Source organism: Erpetoichthys calabaricus, chromosome 3 (assembly GCF_900747795.2).
Source record: "Erpetoichthys calabaricus chromosome 3, fErpCal1.3, whole genome shotgun sequence".
Lineage (NCBI taxonomy): Eukaryota > Metazoa > Chordata > Cladistia > Polypteriformes > Polypteridae > Erpetoichthys > Erpetoichthys calabaricus.
The window spans coordinates 262,234,946-262,255,231 of record NC_041396.2 but is presented as its reverse complement, the minus strand read 5'-3'; the positions used below and the strand labels follow the sequence as shown (position 1 = coordinate 262,255,231).

Below are 20,286 nucleotides of genomic sequence, written 5' to 3'. Positions count from 1 at the left end.
GGAAGAAGATTGGCTAACGTGAAAGAAATTCAGGAAAAACTACAAGAGGTTCCAGATACAGTAAGATATAGTAAGAAAAAATGAGTACAGGAGATGTTCCCAGGAAAGGGAGAAGTGCTAGATAAGTGCACTGAGTCTCAGAGAAAGTATTTTGAAGGTGGACAAAAAGGAATTGCTGTAAGTTTTATAATAAAGAATTTTTTTAACAATTCCTTATATAGAGTCAAAAGAAGCTGCTGTGGACTTTTCAGCTCATTTTTACCATTGCAGCTTCTCTACTGTAGTATTGTCCCAGGATTGCCCTCCATAGGCAGAACCTTTAGCAATATGTAAAAATCTGAAAAATTAATGTCAGTATCATGTACTGACCAGTGGATGGGCCAAGATGGTTCCCTTAATGGACACACATGTTGAGCTTGTGGGCAGTTTTTAATATTTCTAGAAACCAAGACGTTTGGAAAGAATGCTAAAAACCTCTTAACACATCAGTGACTTTACCTCTCAGTTTGCATGTTAGTTTATTAACATTGCCGTCAGTTTAATGTACAGTCGTGGTCAAAGGTTTTGAGAATGACACAAGTATTGGTTTTCACAATGTTTCCTGCATCAGTGCTTTTAAAGCTTTTCGTCAGATGTTTCTATGATATACTGAAGTATAATTATAAGCATTTCATAAGTTTCAAAGCCTTTTTTTGACAATTACATTAACTTTATGCAAAGGGTCGATATTTGCAGTGTTGGCCCTTCTTTTTCAAGACCTCTGCAATTCGCCCTGGCATGCTGTTAATCAACTTCTGGGCCAACTTCTAACTGATGGCATCACATTTTTGCATAATCAATGCTTGGAGTTTGTCAGAATTTGTGGGCTTTTGTTTCTCCACCTGCCTCTTGAGGATTGATCACAAGTTCTCAATGGGGACTTTCCTGACCATGGACCCAACATTTCAATGTTTTGTTCCCCAAGCCATTTAGTTATCACTCTTGCCTTATGGAACGGTGCTTTACCATGCTGGAAAAGGCATTGTTTGTCAACAAACTATTCATGGATGGATGGAAGAAGTTGTTCTCAGAGGATGTTTTGGTACCATTCTTTATTCATGGCTCAGGATTGGGGCACCACCAGTACAGAGCTTGCTCAGGAATGGCAGCAGGTAGGTGTAAGTGTATCTGCACGCACAGTGAGGCAAAGAATTTTTGGAGGATAGTCTGGTGTCCCAATCCCGAGCAGTGATGTTGAGGAGCCTCTTATCAGCAGCAATGATTAAGTGAATCTGTCTTCAGGCAATGAAATTGAAATGAACAGTGAAACCAAAAGTGACTGTGATGAATCCAAAAATGAAACTTGTGTCTGGGTTTCTGTTGACCCTGCTTCAAATAAACCAGCACCACCTTGTTTTGATTTTGTGGGCTGCCAGGAATAAAATGAACATTGACAGCCAGGATCCACTTACTTTACTTATTTCTTGATGATGATGTGATCAAAAGAATATTTGCTGAGATGAAATGTTATGCTGAACAGTGTCTGGTAAATGACCGTACACCTAAGCAGTTTTCCCATTCAAAGATATACCACACAAAAGACATATTTTGACAGTATATACAGTATTAGCATTATTATTACTATTATTATTCATTTCATATTATTATTGATATTATTATTATTATTCATTATTATTATTTGTATCATTATTATATTTTTTACACTTCTGACTTTGTACTTTCTGTATTTTACACGTTTTACAGTAATAAGATGAGATTTAATTAAAATGTCATTTTCAAGCCAAAAAATGCAAACCTTTTTATGTTTTTTTTGAGAAAAAAATGTAATGCTAAGGAGTTTAATAGCAAATCTGATGTGGTAGAAAAACAAATCTCTGAATTGAGCAAAAAAGTCAGAAACTATTGTTGCTGACCTTCAGACTGTTACTGTGAATGTTGGTAATCTTTAGCAGCAAGCTGAAAGAATGGGGTGTCCTTTTAAGTTCACACAGAGGAGAATCTAGGATTTAGAATCTTAAATGACAAGGTGGAATTGAAATTAATGGGAGATCTAGAATCTACCCAAGAGAATGTTTGACTTAAAACTATTATTAACTATTTGTCAGCAGATCTTATTAGAAGAAAAGATAGGCTTGTTAATACCACTGACACTGTACATCACCTAGACAGGAACTGGCAGAGAGTGCAGGTGGATGGTCTAGAGCCATTCTCATACAGTTTATTTCACATATTGGTATATATGGTGTAGAAGGCAGGTAAAAACTCTTCATATTTGAAAGACTGTGGTATTCATTTTATGGAAGATTTTACTTCAAGCCAGATCATGAGTGAGACAGATGTTGTGGCCAGAAGTTAAGAAAGCCCATTTATAGAAGACAGAGCTTTCATTCAGGAAGAAGGCGAGATTATTCTTATTGTGTGATTAAGCACATTTCTTGCTTTATTTTAGACACTTGATTTTGCTAAAATGATTATGGTACACTTTACTTTGTAGTTGTGTGTTAGTGTGCAAAGGAAAAAATATGTGCTTCTTATATGTTGGGATTAATTTTATGTACACAACCTTCAACATGTATGAGAGCATAGGTTACATATTTGCATTGGTCTCTGATAATAATCGAAGGTGGTTTAAGTTACTGCATTTTAAGCCTTTTTAAAAACAAAATTATATTGTTTATGGTGCTAACGGTTTTATCAGCCAAACTCTAGCAGAATCTAGACATGATCTGGAGGAAAAGGTTCTTTCAGATATTATATCCCTTTCCAATTTACCACAAGTGATTTTATCAAAAGTGTTCGGGTCAACGTTTAGAAAGTTGCAAAGCAAATTAGATGATTTATATTAAATGAGAGAAGAGGGGGCTTACATTAGGTCTAAACAGAAATGGATAGAGCTTGGAGAGCAAACCTCTGCATACTTCTTGGAAAATTCTCCACAAAGCTTAATTGAGGTAGGTAGTTGAATATTCAAGGAACTGTTACTGAATTTCCAAATTTCCAAATTGTATACCCATTACTATACATGGTGCAAATCTAAATTTAATTATGATAAGGCATTAATTTTCTTTGTTTCTTAATAATATAAGTTCTCATAGTCAGGATGAAAAACCTCTTGACCCTCCACATTGAGTGAAGCCAATTTAGGTGGTTTGGGCATCTGATATGGATGGCTCCTGGTTGCCTCCCTGTGGAGGTTTTATGGGCATGACCAGCTAGAAGGAGACCCCAGGGAAGACCCAAGGCTCGCTGGGTAGATTATATCTCCTATATGGCCTGGAAACTCCTTGGGATCCCACAGTACAAGTTGGGAAGTGCAGCTGGAGAAAAGGACATATACGCCTTACTGCTGACTGTTGCCCCTATGGCCTGGCTTCAGATAGGTGGTGGAAAATGAATGAGTGAAATAAAGGATGAAAAACTAATGTGTGACTCTCTAATTACTATTTGGAGAAATAATAATCTGATTTGAAAAGATCAGATTTCTGTATCCATACAGCCCTGACAACATCAGATTTGTGTCACATTAATCATATTAAGGTGATTAATAGCCTTAAGGATAGCAAGTCACTTTGGAATAACTGGATCACTTCGGAAGTTTTTTTCTAAAATGCAAGTGGCTTTTGTTTTTGAGATGTTCTCTGAAAACATTGTGTGATGTTCACTTCATACTAGCATGACAGAAGGAATAATTTAACTAATACCTAAACATAAAAAACTAACTTTCTATTCATTGGTAATTGGAGGCCTATCACTATACTTAATAATGATTATAAAGTGTTTGCCATGGTATTTGCTAAAAGAACTGAATACACCTTTGAAATAATGATTGATGAAAATCAATCCAGTTTTATTAGTATCAGACACATAGGCTATGTTCACATTACAAGCTTCATTGCTCAATTCTGATTTTTTGTTCAGGTTGGTTTTGCCTATACAGTAATCCCTCCTCCATCGTGGGGGTTGCGTTCCAGAGCCACCCGCGAAATAAGAAAATCCGCGAAGTAGAAACTATATGTTTATATGGTTATTTTTATATTGTCATGCTTGGGTCACAGATTTGTGCAGAAACACAGGAGGTTGTAGAGAGACAGGAACGTTATTCAAACACTGCAAACAAACATTTGTCTCTTTTTCAAAAGTTTAAACTGTGCTCCATGACAAGACAGAGATGACAGTTCTGTCTCACAATTAAAAGAATGCAAACATATCTTCCTCTTCAAAGGAAACAGAGAGGAAAGCAAACAAATCAATAGGGCTGTTTGGCTTAAGTATGCGAAGCACCACTGGTACAAAGCTGTTGAAGGCGGCAGCTCACACCCCCTCCGTCAGGAGCAGAGAAAGAGAGAGAGAGAGAGAGAGAGAGAGAGAGAGACAGAGTTTGTTTTTCAGTCAAAAATCAATACGTGCCCTTTGAGCTTTTAAGTATGCGAAGCACCGTGCAGCATACTTAAAAGCTGCACACAGAAGGTAGCAACTTGAACATAATCTTTCAGCATTTTTAGACGAGCGTCCGTATCGTCTAGGTGTGCGAACAGCCCCCCTGCTCACATCCCCTACGTCAGGATCAGAGAAAGCGCAAGAGAGAGAAAGAGAAAAGTAAGTTGGGTAGCTTCTCAGCCATCTGCCAATAGCGTCCCTTGTATGAAATCAACTGGGCAAACCAACTGAGGAAGCATGTACCAGAAATTAAAAGACCCATTGTCCTCAGAAATCCGCGAACCAGCAAAAAATCCGCGATATATATTTAAATATGCTTACATATAAAATCTGCGATAGAGTGAAGCGCGAAAGGCGAAGCGCGATATAGCGAGGGATCACTGTACTGACAATTCTCGTTCATAAGTATATGTGACCTGTATCTAACTGTAATGTGAATGCACCTGTCCTCCAAAATGGTACGCATGCACACATTGATACATTGTGCGTGTGTCATCTGCGTCACCAATAACAATAAATGTCATATTTGAGATATGACTACAGGTATTAAAACCAACCAACCGAATCTGCTAGTAGCTGGTGTACGCATCTCATTTTGCTCTGGAAGATGGCAAACAGTTCTTTGGTTATACATGATTAGGTCAACAAGGTAAAAATGATCCAGATGGCTATCTTTTGCCATTTTTGCACCTATTGTTGGCACTGCTCCACCAAGAGATGGAGCCAACAATAATGGGACTGTGACTGTTGTCACAGCTGTAGCTCTAGTCCATTGTTGTTTTGCTGTGCTGCTGGTGCTGTCTGATGACAGTGAAGAGGCAAAAAAGCACCTTAATTCTGATCTGACCTTTTCTGTTCATGTCATATGGCCACAAATTGGACCACATAAGAAAGTGACTGAAATCGGATTCGCAAAGATCAGATTACTGTGTCTATACAGCCCTGAAAACATCAGATTTGAATCACATTAATTCAAAAAATCATATTTGAGTCACTTCAGCCTGGTAATGTGAATGTTGCCATATTTGCTAACATTAGATTAGCTTTTGATCTTACCAGTAAGCCTGCGATTCGCCAGCGAATCGGAAATCCAAGAATGGCAATGAGTATCTGTTCCGTCCGATATCTGGATGGATGACATATCATGGAGGGTGGGTGCGTCTGGGGAAATGTCATTTAATTACATAAGCATATCTGTAGTAAAGCGGTCTCATTTTGTGGAGACGTGATTCTGTTGCCTTTGCTGACACCGACTGCTGGCATAGTGGAGCACAGTAAGTTCAGTTTACAGGTTGTGGTGTTTGTGTGCCAGCCACTGAGTCTGGGATGCCGCTGGGTTAGAGTCTGTGATCGTCATGTGATCTATATTACTGTCACAGTGGATTAGAGCAAGTGTAGCTCACAGGTTGTGTTGTTTGGGCGGGACGCCGCTGCGTTTGACTCTGGACTCTGGGGCGGGTGCCAAACTGAATGACCGCTATATGATCAACATTACTGACACAGTGGGAGCCATGAGTGTTTTTCTTCCGCGTTGTAGGTGACTGCGTTCATTGTGTGTATCCATGCGGGCTCGTTTTTGTATTTCCGTTACTTGAGGTCTTTCTTTTTGGAGCCGTGACTCCTTTGCTTGTGGCATTTCAGAAGAGCGTTGTAGGCGCCTGCGTTGATTGTCTATCCATGCGGGCTCGTTTTTGTATTTCCGTTAGTTGAGCTCTTTCATTTTGGAGCCGTGACTCCTTGGCTTCCGCTGTTTCAGAAGCGTGTTGTAGACACCTGCGTTCATTGCGTCTATCCATGCAGGCTCGTTTTTGTATTTCCATTAGTTGAGCTGTTTCATTTTGGAGCCGTGACTGTTTTGCCTCCACTGTTTTAGACACGCATTGTAGGTGCCTGAGTTCATCGTGTGAATCCATGCGGGCTCGTTTTTGTATTTCCGTTAGTTGAGCTGTTTGTTTTTGGAGCCGTGACTCCGTTAGCTATACGGTGTCTACTGTTAAGAATTATAATCGCACTTACGTTTAATACGGAGCGCTTGTGTATTGTTTCTTTCCATCTGGTGGCGTTTCTGTGTTTTCTGTGGCTGGACTGTTAATAATGTATTACTGTAATACTGTAATGTGATTCCAATATGCTGTGTAGTCTCGACCTTTGGGGATTCCGTACTGTAATACTGTAATGTGATTCAAATGTGCTGTGTAGTGTGGACCTTTGGGGTTTCCGTACTGTAATACAACCTTCGAATCCTCTTGTTTCTTTTTTTGCTCTGTGGCGGGCTCGTTGCAGTGCGTCAGTGCGCGTGCGCTTCGATGCGCCCTGCGCTATTGCTTTGCTCTGTGGCGGGCTCGTCCATATTGTGCTGCAGTGCACGTGCGCCTCGATGTGCCCAGCGCCCTGCATCCATATCCGGTTTACAACCTTCGTTTAGTAAGATGGATTGATTATTATTTTATATTGGATGACAACTTTATACATTTTGAAGACTTTTATAGAGTTTCTGATACTGTTGAACATCACTTTTGTTTTCTGTTGCTTAGAAAAATATGGATTTGGAAATTGTTTTTAAAGGTTATGAAAACTTTATGCACAGATTGGAAAAGTTTAGTAAAATTATGGCATAACACTACCCAAAGGTTCTACTTGCAAAGAGTTATTAGGCATGGCTGTCCAGCTTCTGTTTAACTTGTTGTACTTGTTGCCAAAATCTTTTCACACTCCATTAAATCAAATCACTTGGAAGATATTTCTGTTGCTGAAGAAGTATCATTATAAGTCAGCTAGCAAATCAGCAATTGACATAATGGTTGTGTTCTTTAAAGCTTCTAATCTGTTTTGAAATCTTAACCCTTAAGACTATTAAATCTTAAAACAAATGTGAGTTACTTGCTTTGAAAAATTGTGATGCAGCATCTATTGATGGCATTTCAGATGATGTCTAAAAATAAATTGATGGGTCACGAGGAGAAAAAATATCGAAGCACTGCTGTGGCTATTGACTTAAGTAAATAAAAAAAGAAAAGCAACCTGTAATCAACTGACAGTCCAGAATTATGAACTTGAACTGGCCAGCTGGATTAGAAACATATGCTGCCCTTGAAATTTTAAACCAAGCGTCAATAACCAGCCATCCAGCCATCCACACAAGAATACACGTATTCCACAGCCCTCTGCTTAGAATTAATTTTGAGTAACTGATTTGATCAAAATGGTTTCTTCTCTATAACGAAATACAAGTCAAGACCTATATATAAAATAACTTTACCAGTTGTACTAAATAAACTCATTACCTGCAAATAATATTAATTCTGTGCTCTTTTTTCTTCACGATTCAAATTGTAGTCCCTTTATTTATCAGTAGATATTCTTGTGGTCTGATGTTGCACCCTGTTTATCTCAATGATTAAGTTGTCCATTGAACCCCTGCTGTTTTTGTTGTAAAGTAAAGTTTGTAACTGCTACTACTACTAAATTATTCCTTTTGAGCCATACATATTCAAAGTATAAAATCTGCCATGCAGTCCCTTCCACCTGTTACTTATCACATCCAAACTTTGTCAGTGGGTGAAATATTTTGTGCCTTATCTCTTTAATTGTTTATCCTTGAGAAAAGATTCACTTAAAGCTAAAACTGTAAGTTTTATCCATTAAGTGTTAAATCTGTATCTATCCATCCATCCATTTTCCAACCCGCTGAATCCGAATACAGGGTCACGGGGGTCTGCTGGAGCCAATCCCAGCCAACACAGGGCACAAGGCAGGAAACAATCCTGGGTAGGGTGCCAACCCACCGCAGGACACACACAAACACACCCACACACCAAGCACACACATTAGGGCCAATTTATCTAAATTTTGGTCATTCTTTAGCTCAAGCATTCCATGCTGTCACACTTAAGCCTTCCATCTGCACTTCTAAAGTGAGCCGACTGCTCAATGTGATGCCCCAGGCCTGAAAACATAAGAACTTAAGAAATATGACCAACAAAAGAAGACCACTCATTCCATTGCGCTCATTTGTTTAGCTAATAGATAAGCTATTCCAAAATCTCATTCAGACACTTCTTAAAGGTTGTCAAGGTTTCTGCTTCAACTTCGTGTCTCAGTAAATAGTTTCAGATTCCCACACCTCTTTGTGCAAAGAAATGCTTGCAATCTTAAATGAACTTGTCATTAATTTCCACTGGTGTCCTCGAGTTCATGTTTCACCATTCAGTTAAAAGAATTTTACTGGATCTACTTCATCTTTGCCTTTGAGAACTCTAAAGACCTGCATTAGGTCCCCCACAGAGTGTACCGGCGGTGCTTCGCATACTTAAAAGCCAAACAGTACTCCTTTGAAGAGGAAGATATGTTTGCATTCTTTTAATTGTGAGACTGAACTGTCATCTCTGTCTTGTCATGGAGCACAGTTTAAACTTTTGAAAAAGAGACAAATGTTTGTTTGCAGTGTTTGAATAACGTTCCTGTCTGTCTACAACCTGTTGTGTTTCTGCGCAAATCTGTGACCCAAGCATGACAATATAAAAATAACCATATAAACATATGGTTTCTACTTCGCGGATTTTCTTATTTCGCGGGTGGCTCTGGAACGCAACCCCCGCGATGGAGGAGGGATTACTGTATAAAAAATGTCTTTGCATCCTATGAACAATTACACTCCAAATTTAGTCTCCCATCAACACACTATCTTTTTCCACTATCTCCAAATTAGAAACTTTGCTAAACAAAACTTGCCCAATTTTCCTCACCTCCCACATGTGTCTATTCCAGAAGAGATACTGATCAGTCTTGGGGACTCAGACAGCATTTCTATAATATATAAAAACATTTTAAAGTCCCTTCCTGTTAAAGATCCCAGAGTGAAAAGTGGGAAAAGGATCTGTCACACAACATTTCAGAAAAGGAATGGAAGGCAGCCACACACAGAATTTGCTCGAGCTCCATATGTGCAAAGCATTCAATTTTTCAACTTAAAATCTTTTATCGAGCACATCTCTCTCGTTTAAAATTGTCCAAAATGTTTCCAGGGCAAGATCCAACCTGCGAACATTGCAATCGAGCTTGAGCCTCAATTCTGGACCAAAATCTTTAAATGCCTTTCAGATAGTCTCTGTGTCACAATCATTCCTAATCCACTCACAGCTGTATTTGGTGTACTCTCAGATGGGCTTAAAGTGGAGAAGGACAAACAAACTGTGATCACCTTTACTACACTATTGGCATATACAGTAGACTTATCTTGCTCAACTGGAAGGATCCTAACCCACCTGCTTTATGTCAGTGGGTGACTGATGTTATATATGATTTGAAATTGGAAAAAATCTAATTCTCACTTAGATGATCTGTTGAAAACTTTTTTAAATACCTGGTTATATTAGGGGAAGAGACTCCTTTCTCTCTTTACTTCTCTCTCTTTACTAATCTCAACAGTTTTGATGTGGCTGTTGGCCTTCCTCTCTTTCTCATAGGTGGGGGTGGATTTGATTTTAGCTTTGTTAAGGTTTGACTTGATTGTATGGAATGTTATATGTTTTTAATAAATTCAATAAAAGATAAAAAAATAAATAAATATATGATAAAATTAGGAACTAAACTTTAGTGTCTATTGTGCAGAGACAAAGTCAGCAACAGAAAGAAGTCCAAATGTAATAAAGCAAAAAACATGCAAAGATATTCATAATCATATAAAAAAAAGTAGTAGATGCAGAAAATCCAAATTTCCAATGATATAGCAATCTTTTAACCTGACTCCTATGCTATACTTGTAATGCTGAACAGGTGACAGCAGACACAGCACCAGCAACAACATATCATCCACATTTACTGTTCATGCATTGATACCATCCAATGCCAATGTATAATCTGATGCTACACAAGGTTTTTCCCTTGCATCAGGTCATGTTTATTTTTAAAACGTGCAGTGTGCTCCCTGAGCACACAACACTCATTTATATGTCTAATAGGGTTTTTTTTAGTAGAACTTGACTGCAGATGGTTCATCGTAAACAGAAACTTGCTGCCTGTCTGCACAGGTTAACGAGAGCACCACTGTCTTTGCAGTTCAAAATTACCAACCCTACTTTAAATGCTATATTCATGAAGTGTTGCATTGGTTTAGAAATGTGACACCCTAATTGTTCCCACCCAGTTTAAAGCAAAATTCACTCATAGTTGTCTCCAGATATATATATTATATGTCTGGCTTCAGCGAGACTAGGCCCAGCAGGCCCCAAATGGGAAGCTGGCCTTCAAAGTTCAAAAACATTAAAAAACACATTAAAAGGCAGATAAAGCCGTGTATATTATATTTTATAAAGATAATCCCAAATTGTAATTTTTATGAATTGCTTTTAATTACAAAAATAGAAGAAATAACAAAAATGCTTAAAATGACCAAAATCTTACAGCAAACAACTCCCAAAACACTATCCAATTTCTGAAATACAGAAAAGCAGGGCAAGAAGTCATGATTAAACAGTAAATCTAAAAAAAGACCAGCATTATATACAAACTCCTTCACAACTTTAATAATCCTCTGCTGAGATTCTCTCTTCAATTTATAGCCAGAGGGAGGTCCCAGCAGCAGCAAAGTTGGGGTGGCCCCGCCTCCTGGGGCTCCACCCACAAAGTACATGAAAATTCAGAAAATTTAAAGAGACTGCGCATAAATCTTAAATCATAAACAAATTGCGTAGAAATAGGAAAAACAATCATTCAAAAGCAGCAACAATAACAATTAACCAGAAAATAACATAAATCAGGGAATAGACCCTGGCTGAAACATAATATATTACAAACTACATGGGCTAGGTAACGTATAAAAAACTATAATTGCTGGGTGGAGTATTCCTTTAATGTATGCTGACACAGAAACAAAGCACTTGATAAAGCAATTTAAATTAGAAGCTTCTACAACAAGGTCTGCTAGGAATGTTATAGAGTGCAGCCTTTACGACTGTCAGACTTGGCCTGCCTTTGAGTTACTAAGCATGACAGAGCCAAGGTTTAGGGCAGAGCTGTCTTTTATGTCTGCAGACTCCTTTTTGTGGCCGACACAGTGGTATGCTGCTTAGCTCTGCTATTTCTGAAAAGCAGGTCAAGTTTCCAGCTGGATTGACGGCTGTGTGAACTTTACATGTCCTTCTGCTATCTGCATTTGTTTTCTCCTGGATCGTCAAGGTTTTCTTCCGCATTCAAAAGACATCCATTTCAAGTAAATTTGTGACTCAAAATTGGTCTTTTCAGATAACTACTTTGGCAGTTTTAAGTTCAAATCCTTGATGCTTGCCTATAGAATAGTCAATGGGTCAGCACTTACACATACGGAGACCCATGTGAGGACTTATGCTCCTTCTCGACCACTCCGGTCTTCAGATGACAGTGTCTAGTGATGCCACATCTGCATGGTATCAAATCTCAATCCAGTCTATTTAGGAGTAGTTCCTGGCAGGTGGAGTGAGCTGCTCACCTATATTTGAAGTTCTGATTCCCTCAATGTGTTTAAGAAGCTTTTGAAAACTCTCTTCATTGGTGAATTTCTGTCTAACTGATAATAGCTGTTAGAATTTTATAATCTAGGAATCATAACTATCTTGTATTTTCTTCTGAGCTCTACACTTGTGGTCATCAATGTTGTAATCTTGTTCTGTAAGACGTTCCCAAACAGACTGATGGAGCTCAATTATGTTGACCTCTTTTGTAAGTCACTTTGGATAAACGCATCTGCTAAGCAAATAATTGGAAATGGAAATGTCGTATTTTGTCAATTTGTGTGTGCTTGTTCTGCAATGCACTGACACTCCTTTTCAAAATTATTTCCTACACGAGAAGGTCACTACTTGAAGAAACCTGTTGTGTATAAATTGGCTTCTGAAAATGGATGAGTTGATGGGAAGTCTCTGGTTTGGCCAAAGAGATAGAAAAATGAAAATAATAATTCCCTACTTGTCAAAGTAAACTTTAGAAGTTGGTCCTCACCCTGTTCATGAAACAGGTACTGCTACATTTATATATTACTTTAAATTATATTCTAACTTTAGAAAAACAAGGCATGTTAGTAAAAATTCATATGATTTTTAACTGCTTATATCAATGAGTTTAATGGGATACTGTGTTTGTCTGATTTTTGTTAAAATGCTAAGTTAGGACAAATATGTTCTGAGATTTTGTTCACATAAGGAAGACAAATGTTTCAAGGTAAAGTTGTGATACTAACTACAGTATTGATTAATGATACATAGACGTTGAGAGGCGATTCTTAACTAGTTGTTTAATAACTGTAAAAGGTGTGCCAATTTCTCATTGCGTTCTCTCAGTATAACAGATAAAATCCCTTTTAAGAACTTCCTTTTATCCCTTTAAAATCACAGCTCCTAACATTCTACTGGAAGTTACCAACAACGGGAATGTCAATCATGATCAATATAAATTTAACTGGTTAATAGACATACAAATATACAACACTAACTAATAATGGCACCTTAGAGTGGGGAAAGGTTACTTGTTGATTAGCACATGGACATAAGAATGTCATTGTACCTTTGACAATTACAGTATATAAACCTATAAATTCATAAAGGAGTGGTGCCGATATCTGATGAGTTTTCCCATCCTTGCCCAGAGTCAGCGCCTACCGTGATATACCATGTACACTTGCGGTTTGGCTTGTAAAAGCTGGGGAAACCTTCACTGCCAATGAAGCCGGACTCAGCAATGTGTTCACCTCCGCACAGGAAGACAGGCCTGAAACACAAAAAACAAACATGTCAGAATTTACTGGTAGTCTGCACCGAGACTTTGGGGACGGTTAGACTTACTTGAACTAGTGTAAAGTTAAGAGGAGCATTCTGCCTCCAGTTCTTCACTAAATTAATGGAGGACTGCACTAGTGTAGCTAGCGCTAGGGCTGTCTTTAATCACATAGCCGTGCCATCTCTGCTGATAAATATATCCAGATTTTCATGATCCTACCTCGGGTTTATGTGCCTCTTGTCAAACAGCCAAAAAAGTGTCTGTATAATTTATAGAATCTAAGGCAAGCCTGGCAAAAGCATATTGATTTAATTATGAATCAGTTACAATAATAAAAAAGAATGATGAATAAGTAGCACACTGCCCTCTGATGGACTGGTTGCCAACTGAGGACAGGTATCCTGAATCTACTGTTTCTAGAGTAGCCATTTGCTCCCTAAGTTCTTGATTCTGAAAAGCAATAAAGGTGTAATAGGTTTGTCCATTCAACAGGGGCTAAACTAAAGGTTTCAAAGGTGTTTGGAGAAGCCAGGAGAGCCACAATTCTGTCTGCCTTCTCCACAGGCCAGTAGGTGCTGACGCACATGAAGAACACGTACCTTTGATTTTGGCCATCTCTCCATCCTCCTTCTCCTCCCCTTCTGGGACTCCAGTATTAAAGGACATTATTCTCAAATTCACCCTGTCTAACTGAAGACCACAAGGAACCTAATCTCCATTGCTTTGTTGTGCTAGTTATCATTGCTGGCAACCCTCATCTCCTACAACATCAATCACATTAAGTGAAGTATTCCCTTTGTGACTCCAAATCCTTTGTCGTTCCTGTTTTGCTCTTTTACAATGAACATACATCTAATCATGCACAAATTAATAGCAAACTGTTCTTTAATTTCTTGTTTTAACACCTTAGTCTTTAGTAATTTCCTCCCTGTTCATCCTCTGGTTGTGCCAGGCTTGAATAACTTCATTTAGCACTGCCAACTGAACTAGTTCCTCCAGCATGATAGGGAATTACCCAGAGTTGTTAGAATGATATTCTTCCTCTATTTCCTCATACTTCGTTAAAAAATGAGAACAGCAAGCATTGTATTTTGATGCAGTGGCTGGGGTTGAGCTTTACCTGGCTAAGTTTCTGTCTTATGTCTCAGAAAGGACAAACATGTTCTTTAGGTGTGGATTTTGCTTTGAGAACTTTATTCTGGGGCGGCACGATGGCCTCGCAGTTGGGAGACCTGGGGACCTGGGTTCGCTTCCCGGGTCCTCCCTGCGTGGAGTTTGCATGTTCTCCCCGTGTCTGTGTGGGTTTCCTCCGGGCGCTCCGGTTTTCTCCCACAGTCCAAAGACATGCAGGTTAGGTGGATTGGCGATTCTAAATTGGCCCTAGTGTGTGCTTGGTGTGTGGGTGTGTTTGTGTGTGTCCTGCGGTGGGTTGGCACCCTGCCCAGGATTGGTTCCCTGCCTTGTGCCCTGTGTTGGCTGGGATTGGCTCCAGCAGACCCCCGTTGACCCTGTGTTTGGATTCAGCAGGTTGGAAAATGGATGGATGGATGAACTTTATTCTGATGGCTTGCAAAATTTGTCAGTCTTTTCTTTTAATGTGGTTAACTCCACTGAGCTGTTTATCAGACCACAGCGGTCAAACTGAATCTTTTACATACTGTGTGTGAGATCAAATAATGCCACTTTTTTCTCTTCTCTTTGTTGCATACACCCTGGTCCATATTAAACGTGTGTTTATAGTTAGGATCCTGTTTCTTCTCTCTGTCTCTCTCTCTCTTTTGCTCCCTCTTGGAAGGATGTAGGCTGGCAGAGAGAGAAAGAGATCAGGATGCCCGTTGCTTTGCTCCTACTTGACCACAGCCTTGAGAATATTACAGAGGAGCATGAGGCCATTCACTGTGCTTGTCCAAATGATATGTAATGCTGAGCCATTAGGTTGTCAGATGAATGCGATGTGATAAATAACAACATAAAATATGGAAATATAGTCAGATCAGGTTATTGTAGGAAAAAGTGCAACCTAAGAGTTCATACCTGCCTCAACCTACTTAGCCCATCAATCTATAGATGGATTCATGATATAGTAGTGTTCATTATGGATTGACACAGTACACTCAGAAAATTAGGAAAACCTATACACCCACTTATCCATTGTGACGAACAGCCGGGTCCCATGCCTGGCTGGGACGCCCCTGCTGTGTATATTCCGGGGGAGCAGCCATGCACAGCTCAATACTTCCCCTGGGGCGCTTGGTGGCAGCCTTCCTGGCCAACGCTGATTCCCCAACCTCCCGCAGGGCTCTATGGGAGATGGAGTCCTCCACAGCTTGGTTGGGGCCCGGGGTGGCCGCTAGGGGGGGCTGTCTCCTTCCAACAGCCCGGCTGGATGATTCTACAGCCCCACCCAGAAGTGCAATTAGGACCAGGTGGTCAAGCACCTGGAACGTTTCCAGGTGGGTTATAAAAAGGGCTAGCCACAACCACTCGAGAGCCAGAGTCGGGAGGAGGAGGACTAAGCCGAAGGAGGAGTGGTGGTGCCAGAAGGATTGTTGTGATTATTGTGAGTGTTTTGGGACTGTGTTACGCCTGTGGGACACGGGGAAGGTGTGCCCCATGGCTGAAAAAAAATAAAAGTCTGTTTATTTAAGTACATGCCTCTGTGTCAGTCTGTGCCGGGTCAGGGGCTATATAGCGCCTTTCACACCATGCAATTACCTAAAAACAGCCAGTCATGTAATAGCAGCACAATGCCTAAAATCATGTAGATAGAGGTTAGGAGTTCTACTTAATGGTCACATCAAACACCAGAATGGGGGAAAATGTGATCTCAGTGATTTAGACAGTGGCATGATTAATGGTGCCAGACGGGCTGGTTTGAGTATTTCTGTAACTGCTGATCTTGGGATTTCCATGCACAACAACCTCTGGAATTTACTCAAAATGGTGTGAAATACAAAAAAAACAAAACATTTGCTGAGTGGCAGGTCTATGGATGGAAATGTCTTTTTGATAGAGGTCAGAGGAAAATGGCCAGACTGCTTTGAGCTGACAGAAAGGCTAACTCAGATAACTACATTGTACATCTGTGGTGGGCAGAAAAGTATCTTGGAATGCACAAGTAAAACCTTGAGGTAGATGGACTTCAATGGCAGAAGACCACGTCAGGTTCCATTCTTGTCAGCCAAGAACAAAAGGCTGAGGTTGTGGTGGGTGCAAACTGGCCCTGTCCATGCTAAATTATAGACTACTGGTTTAGCCCTTAAATTTAATTTCTGAATTGTCATCTAATTGAAATGAGCTCAAGACACTCTCACATGAGGCCGTTGTTATCAACACCAACTTTCCAAGGTGTTTGTTGTGTGCATTAATAACACAGATGGTAGGGTCAGAATTTGATATAAACAGCATGAATCCATGCATCCAACCTGCCTTATTTCAACATCCATTGCATTTTTATTATAACAGAATACACATCTTTGTTATAACCTAATAAAGGAAATTAAAAACAGGAAGTAAAAATGGATGATAGAGGAAGTCCTAAATCGCATTGTAGCCCATTGACTGTCATGGGAAGTATCTGATAGTATGACCGTGATGGTCTCAAAATAATGTCTTCTGAGGCCAGCATGCCTTCTTTAAAGCTATTAATAGAATGTGTTATTTATTTATATGGTTTATTCCTGCTTTCATTTTGACACATTAATTAGGGCAGATCCAAAGAACTCTTAAAAGGACTTGAATAAGATTAGTTCTTTTTCTATCATCGGCTCCACAATGGTCAGGAACCAGAAAACCACATCCTTGGAGACAAATCCAACACAAAATTTTCATAAATGAGAATTTATTTATACAAAAGTAAAGAAGGAGAAACAGAGGATTAGACCCCTCCAACCCAGGAGCTACTGAAATTGCTACTCATTTTGGACCCCACTCAGATTGAGAGGAGAACTTCATGAAGGGGAAACCTTTGAGCAAGAAGCTAACAAGGACCAAGGCCTCTTACCTTTTTTGATTCTTTCTTCTGTTTTCACTTTTGTTATTAAATGATGTACCCATTCCAACCCCGTATCTTTGCAGTATTCCTTTTATTTTTGTTTACAGAATTCCCCTATATATACAGTATATCTATATATATAATTCACTAAGTCCATGGCAAGCAAGACGCATGCAAGACAGAGCCACGCCCGCCAACTCACATAGCCCCGCCCACCAACAATTCACTAAGCAGCCGACCATGGCAGGCACGACAGAGCCCCGTCTGCCAACTCTAACACTCCTCCCACGTCCATTACCTTCACATTGTTTTCCTTTTATTTCTGATCCCATTCAACAACTATATGGCGACATCGACTTCTCAACTGTGACTCCGGAACAACTCAGTACGCGAGCTATATTAAGCGTCATTAACGAAGACTCACTACACCATAATGAATAAGTGCTGAAACTTATCCCTACCGACGAAGTAACTTTCACCAGCGTTGCCTCCATCGTCACAGACGATCACACAGATCAAGTTTCATTCCCCAAAGAATTTCTTAACAGTCTTACTCCCACTGGCATGTCTCCGCATAAACTCAAAATTAAAATAGGTTCAGTCGTCATGCTTCTCAGAAACCTCCTGCCAGCAAGAAGGACTGTTACCAGCATTCACCACAATGTACTGCAGTGTAAAACTATCGCAGCTCCTACTTCACAAACTGTCCTTATTCCCCGGATATCCCTGACCCCATCAGATTCAAATTTGCCTTTTACTTTTACACAAAGACAATTTCCTGTTAGATTAGCCTTTGCAATGACAATTAATAAGGCGCAGGAACAAACTTTCAAAACGATATGCCTGTATCTGCCAAAACCAGTTTTCAGTCACGGACTTGTATGTTGCTCTCTCCAGAGATCCATCTTTTCATTCACTCACAGTCGTATCCTCAGACCCACCCCATTTGAACAACTGTGTCGTTCAGGAAGTGTTCACCCATCAATAAATAATTATGCGGCGTATGCTAGGCCGTGGGTTGGCTAGTACAAATATACTCTTCAATCACAGTGTTTATCAGTAGTGAGAAGTCAAGCAAAATGACGCCTTGTATTGGCTTACTAAAAAGATTACAATATGCAAAGTTTCGAGGCAACTCAGACCCCTTCTTCAGGCAAGATGTAATGATTTAATCTTCTCACTACATCCATAGTGGCTAACACAGTACAACACTCTAGTAATTGACAGCGTTTATCAGGGTAACACATAGGGAACCATCACTTATGTATTTCCACTTCAAGCACTGATTTTCACATCTATGGACTTTGAAGGAGGACTACAACCAACTGATGAAAAACATGAAAAGAAATGAATGGCATACACAAATTAAAATCATTAACATTTAAAAATAATACCTTCTAAAATTTCACATTATTACTATTGGTTACACATTTCAATTCAAAAGAATACAACTTTCTGTAAAACTGTTACGCAATGGCCAACAAAATACCCCAAACCACTAGGAAAAGCAGGAATTAATCTAATGCAGGAGTGTTTCACACATGGACAATTGAGTTTATAATGTTCACAATGAAGCAGCTCCAGTGACCTAATAATATTATTACTTATTTGTCTGATGCCTTCATCTGAGACACAATTGTTTTCTATTTCTTTTCTTTTTCCAAATTGAGTAGAGGCTGATGAAGTGACTTATTTGTGGTCAAACAGTGTCAGTAGCAAGATTTGAACTCCAAAGCCTTAACCTCTAAAATGCACTGCCTGCCAGTAATACAGGTGCTGGTCATAAAATTAGAATATCATGACAAAGTTGATTCATTTCAGTAATTCCATTCAAAAAGTGAAACTTGTATATTAGATTCATTCATTACACACAGACTGATGTATTTCAAGTGTTTATTTCTTTTAATGTTGATGATTATAATTGACAACTAATGAAAGTCCCAAATTCAGTATCTCGGAAAATTAGAATATTGTGAAAAGGTTCAATATTGAAGACACCTGGTGCCACACTCTAATCAGCTAATTAACTCAAAACACCTGCAAAAGCCTTTAAATGGTCTCTCAGTCTAGTTCTGTAGGCTACACAATCATGGGGAAGACTGCTGACTTGACAGTTGTCCAAAAGACGACCATTGACACCTTGCACAAGGAGGGCAAGACACAAAAGGTCATTGCTAAAGAGGCAGGCTGTTCACAGAGCTCTGTGTCCAAGCACATTAATAGAGAGGCGAAGGGAAGGACACGATGTGGTAGAAAAAAGTGTAGAAGCAATAGGGATAACCGCACCCTGGAGAGGATTGTGAAACAAAACCCATTCAAAAATGTGAGGGAGATTCACAAAGAGTGGACTGCAGCTGGAGTCAGTGCCTCAAGAACCACCACGCACAGACATATGCAAGACATGGGCTTCAGCTGTCGCATTCCTTGTGTCAAGCCACTCTTGAACAAGAGACAATGTCAGAAGCATCTCGCCTTTGGACTGCTGCTGAGTGGTCCAAAGTTATGTTCTCTGATGAAAGTAAATTTTGCATTTCCTTTGGAAATCAAGGTCCCAGAGTCTGGAGGAAGAGAGGAGAGGCACAGAATCCACATTGCGTGAGGTCCAGTGTAAAGTTTCCACAGTCAGTGATGGTTTGGGGTGCCATGTCATCTGCTGGTGTTGGTCCATTGTGTTTTCTGAGGTCCAAGGTCAACGCAGCTGTCTACCAGGAAGTTTTAGAGCACTTCATGCTTCCTGCTGCTGACGAACTTTATGGAGATGCAGATTTCATTTTCCAACAGGACCTGGCACCTGCACACAGTGCCAAAGCTACCAGTACCTGGTTTACAGACCATGGTATCCCTGTTCTTGATTGGCCAGCAAACTTGCCTGACCTTAATCCCATAGAAAATCTATTTGGTATTGTGAAGAGGAAGATTCAATACGCCAGACCCAACAATTCAGAAGAGCTGAAGGCCACTATCAGAGCAACATGGGCTCTCATAACACCTGAGCAGTGCCACAGACTGATCGACTCCATGCCACGCCGCATTGCTGCAGTTTTCCAGGCCAAAGGAGCCCCACTAAATATTGAGTGCTGTACATGCTCATACTTTTCATGTTCATA

At 39.8% G+C, this 20,286-nt stretch overlaps 1 protein-coding gene across 1 annotated transcript in view; it reads right to left on the bottom strand.

Annotated features, from left to right (window-relative positions):
• pcolcea (procollagen C-endopeptidase enhancer a) overlaps nt 1-20,286 on the bottom strand; it is a 115,233-nt gene that overhangs the window by 54,125 nt on the left and 40,822 nt on the right. Inside the window, exon 2 of the mRNA XM_028799033.2 lies at nt 13,068-13,176. Within this exon, the coding sequence (XP_028654866.2) occupies nt 13,068-13,176 (109 nt within the window). The remainder of the gene's footprint in view (nt 1-13,067; nt 13,177-20,286) is intronic.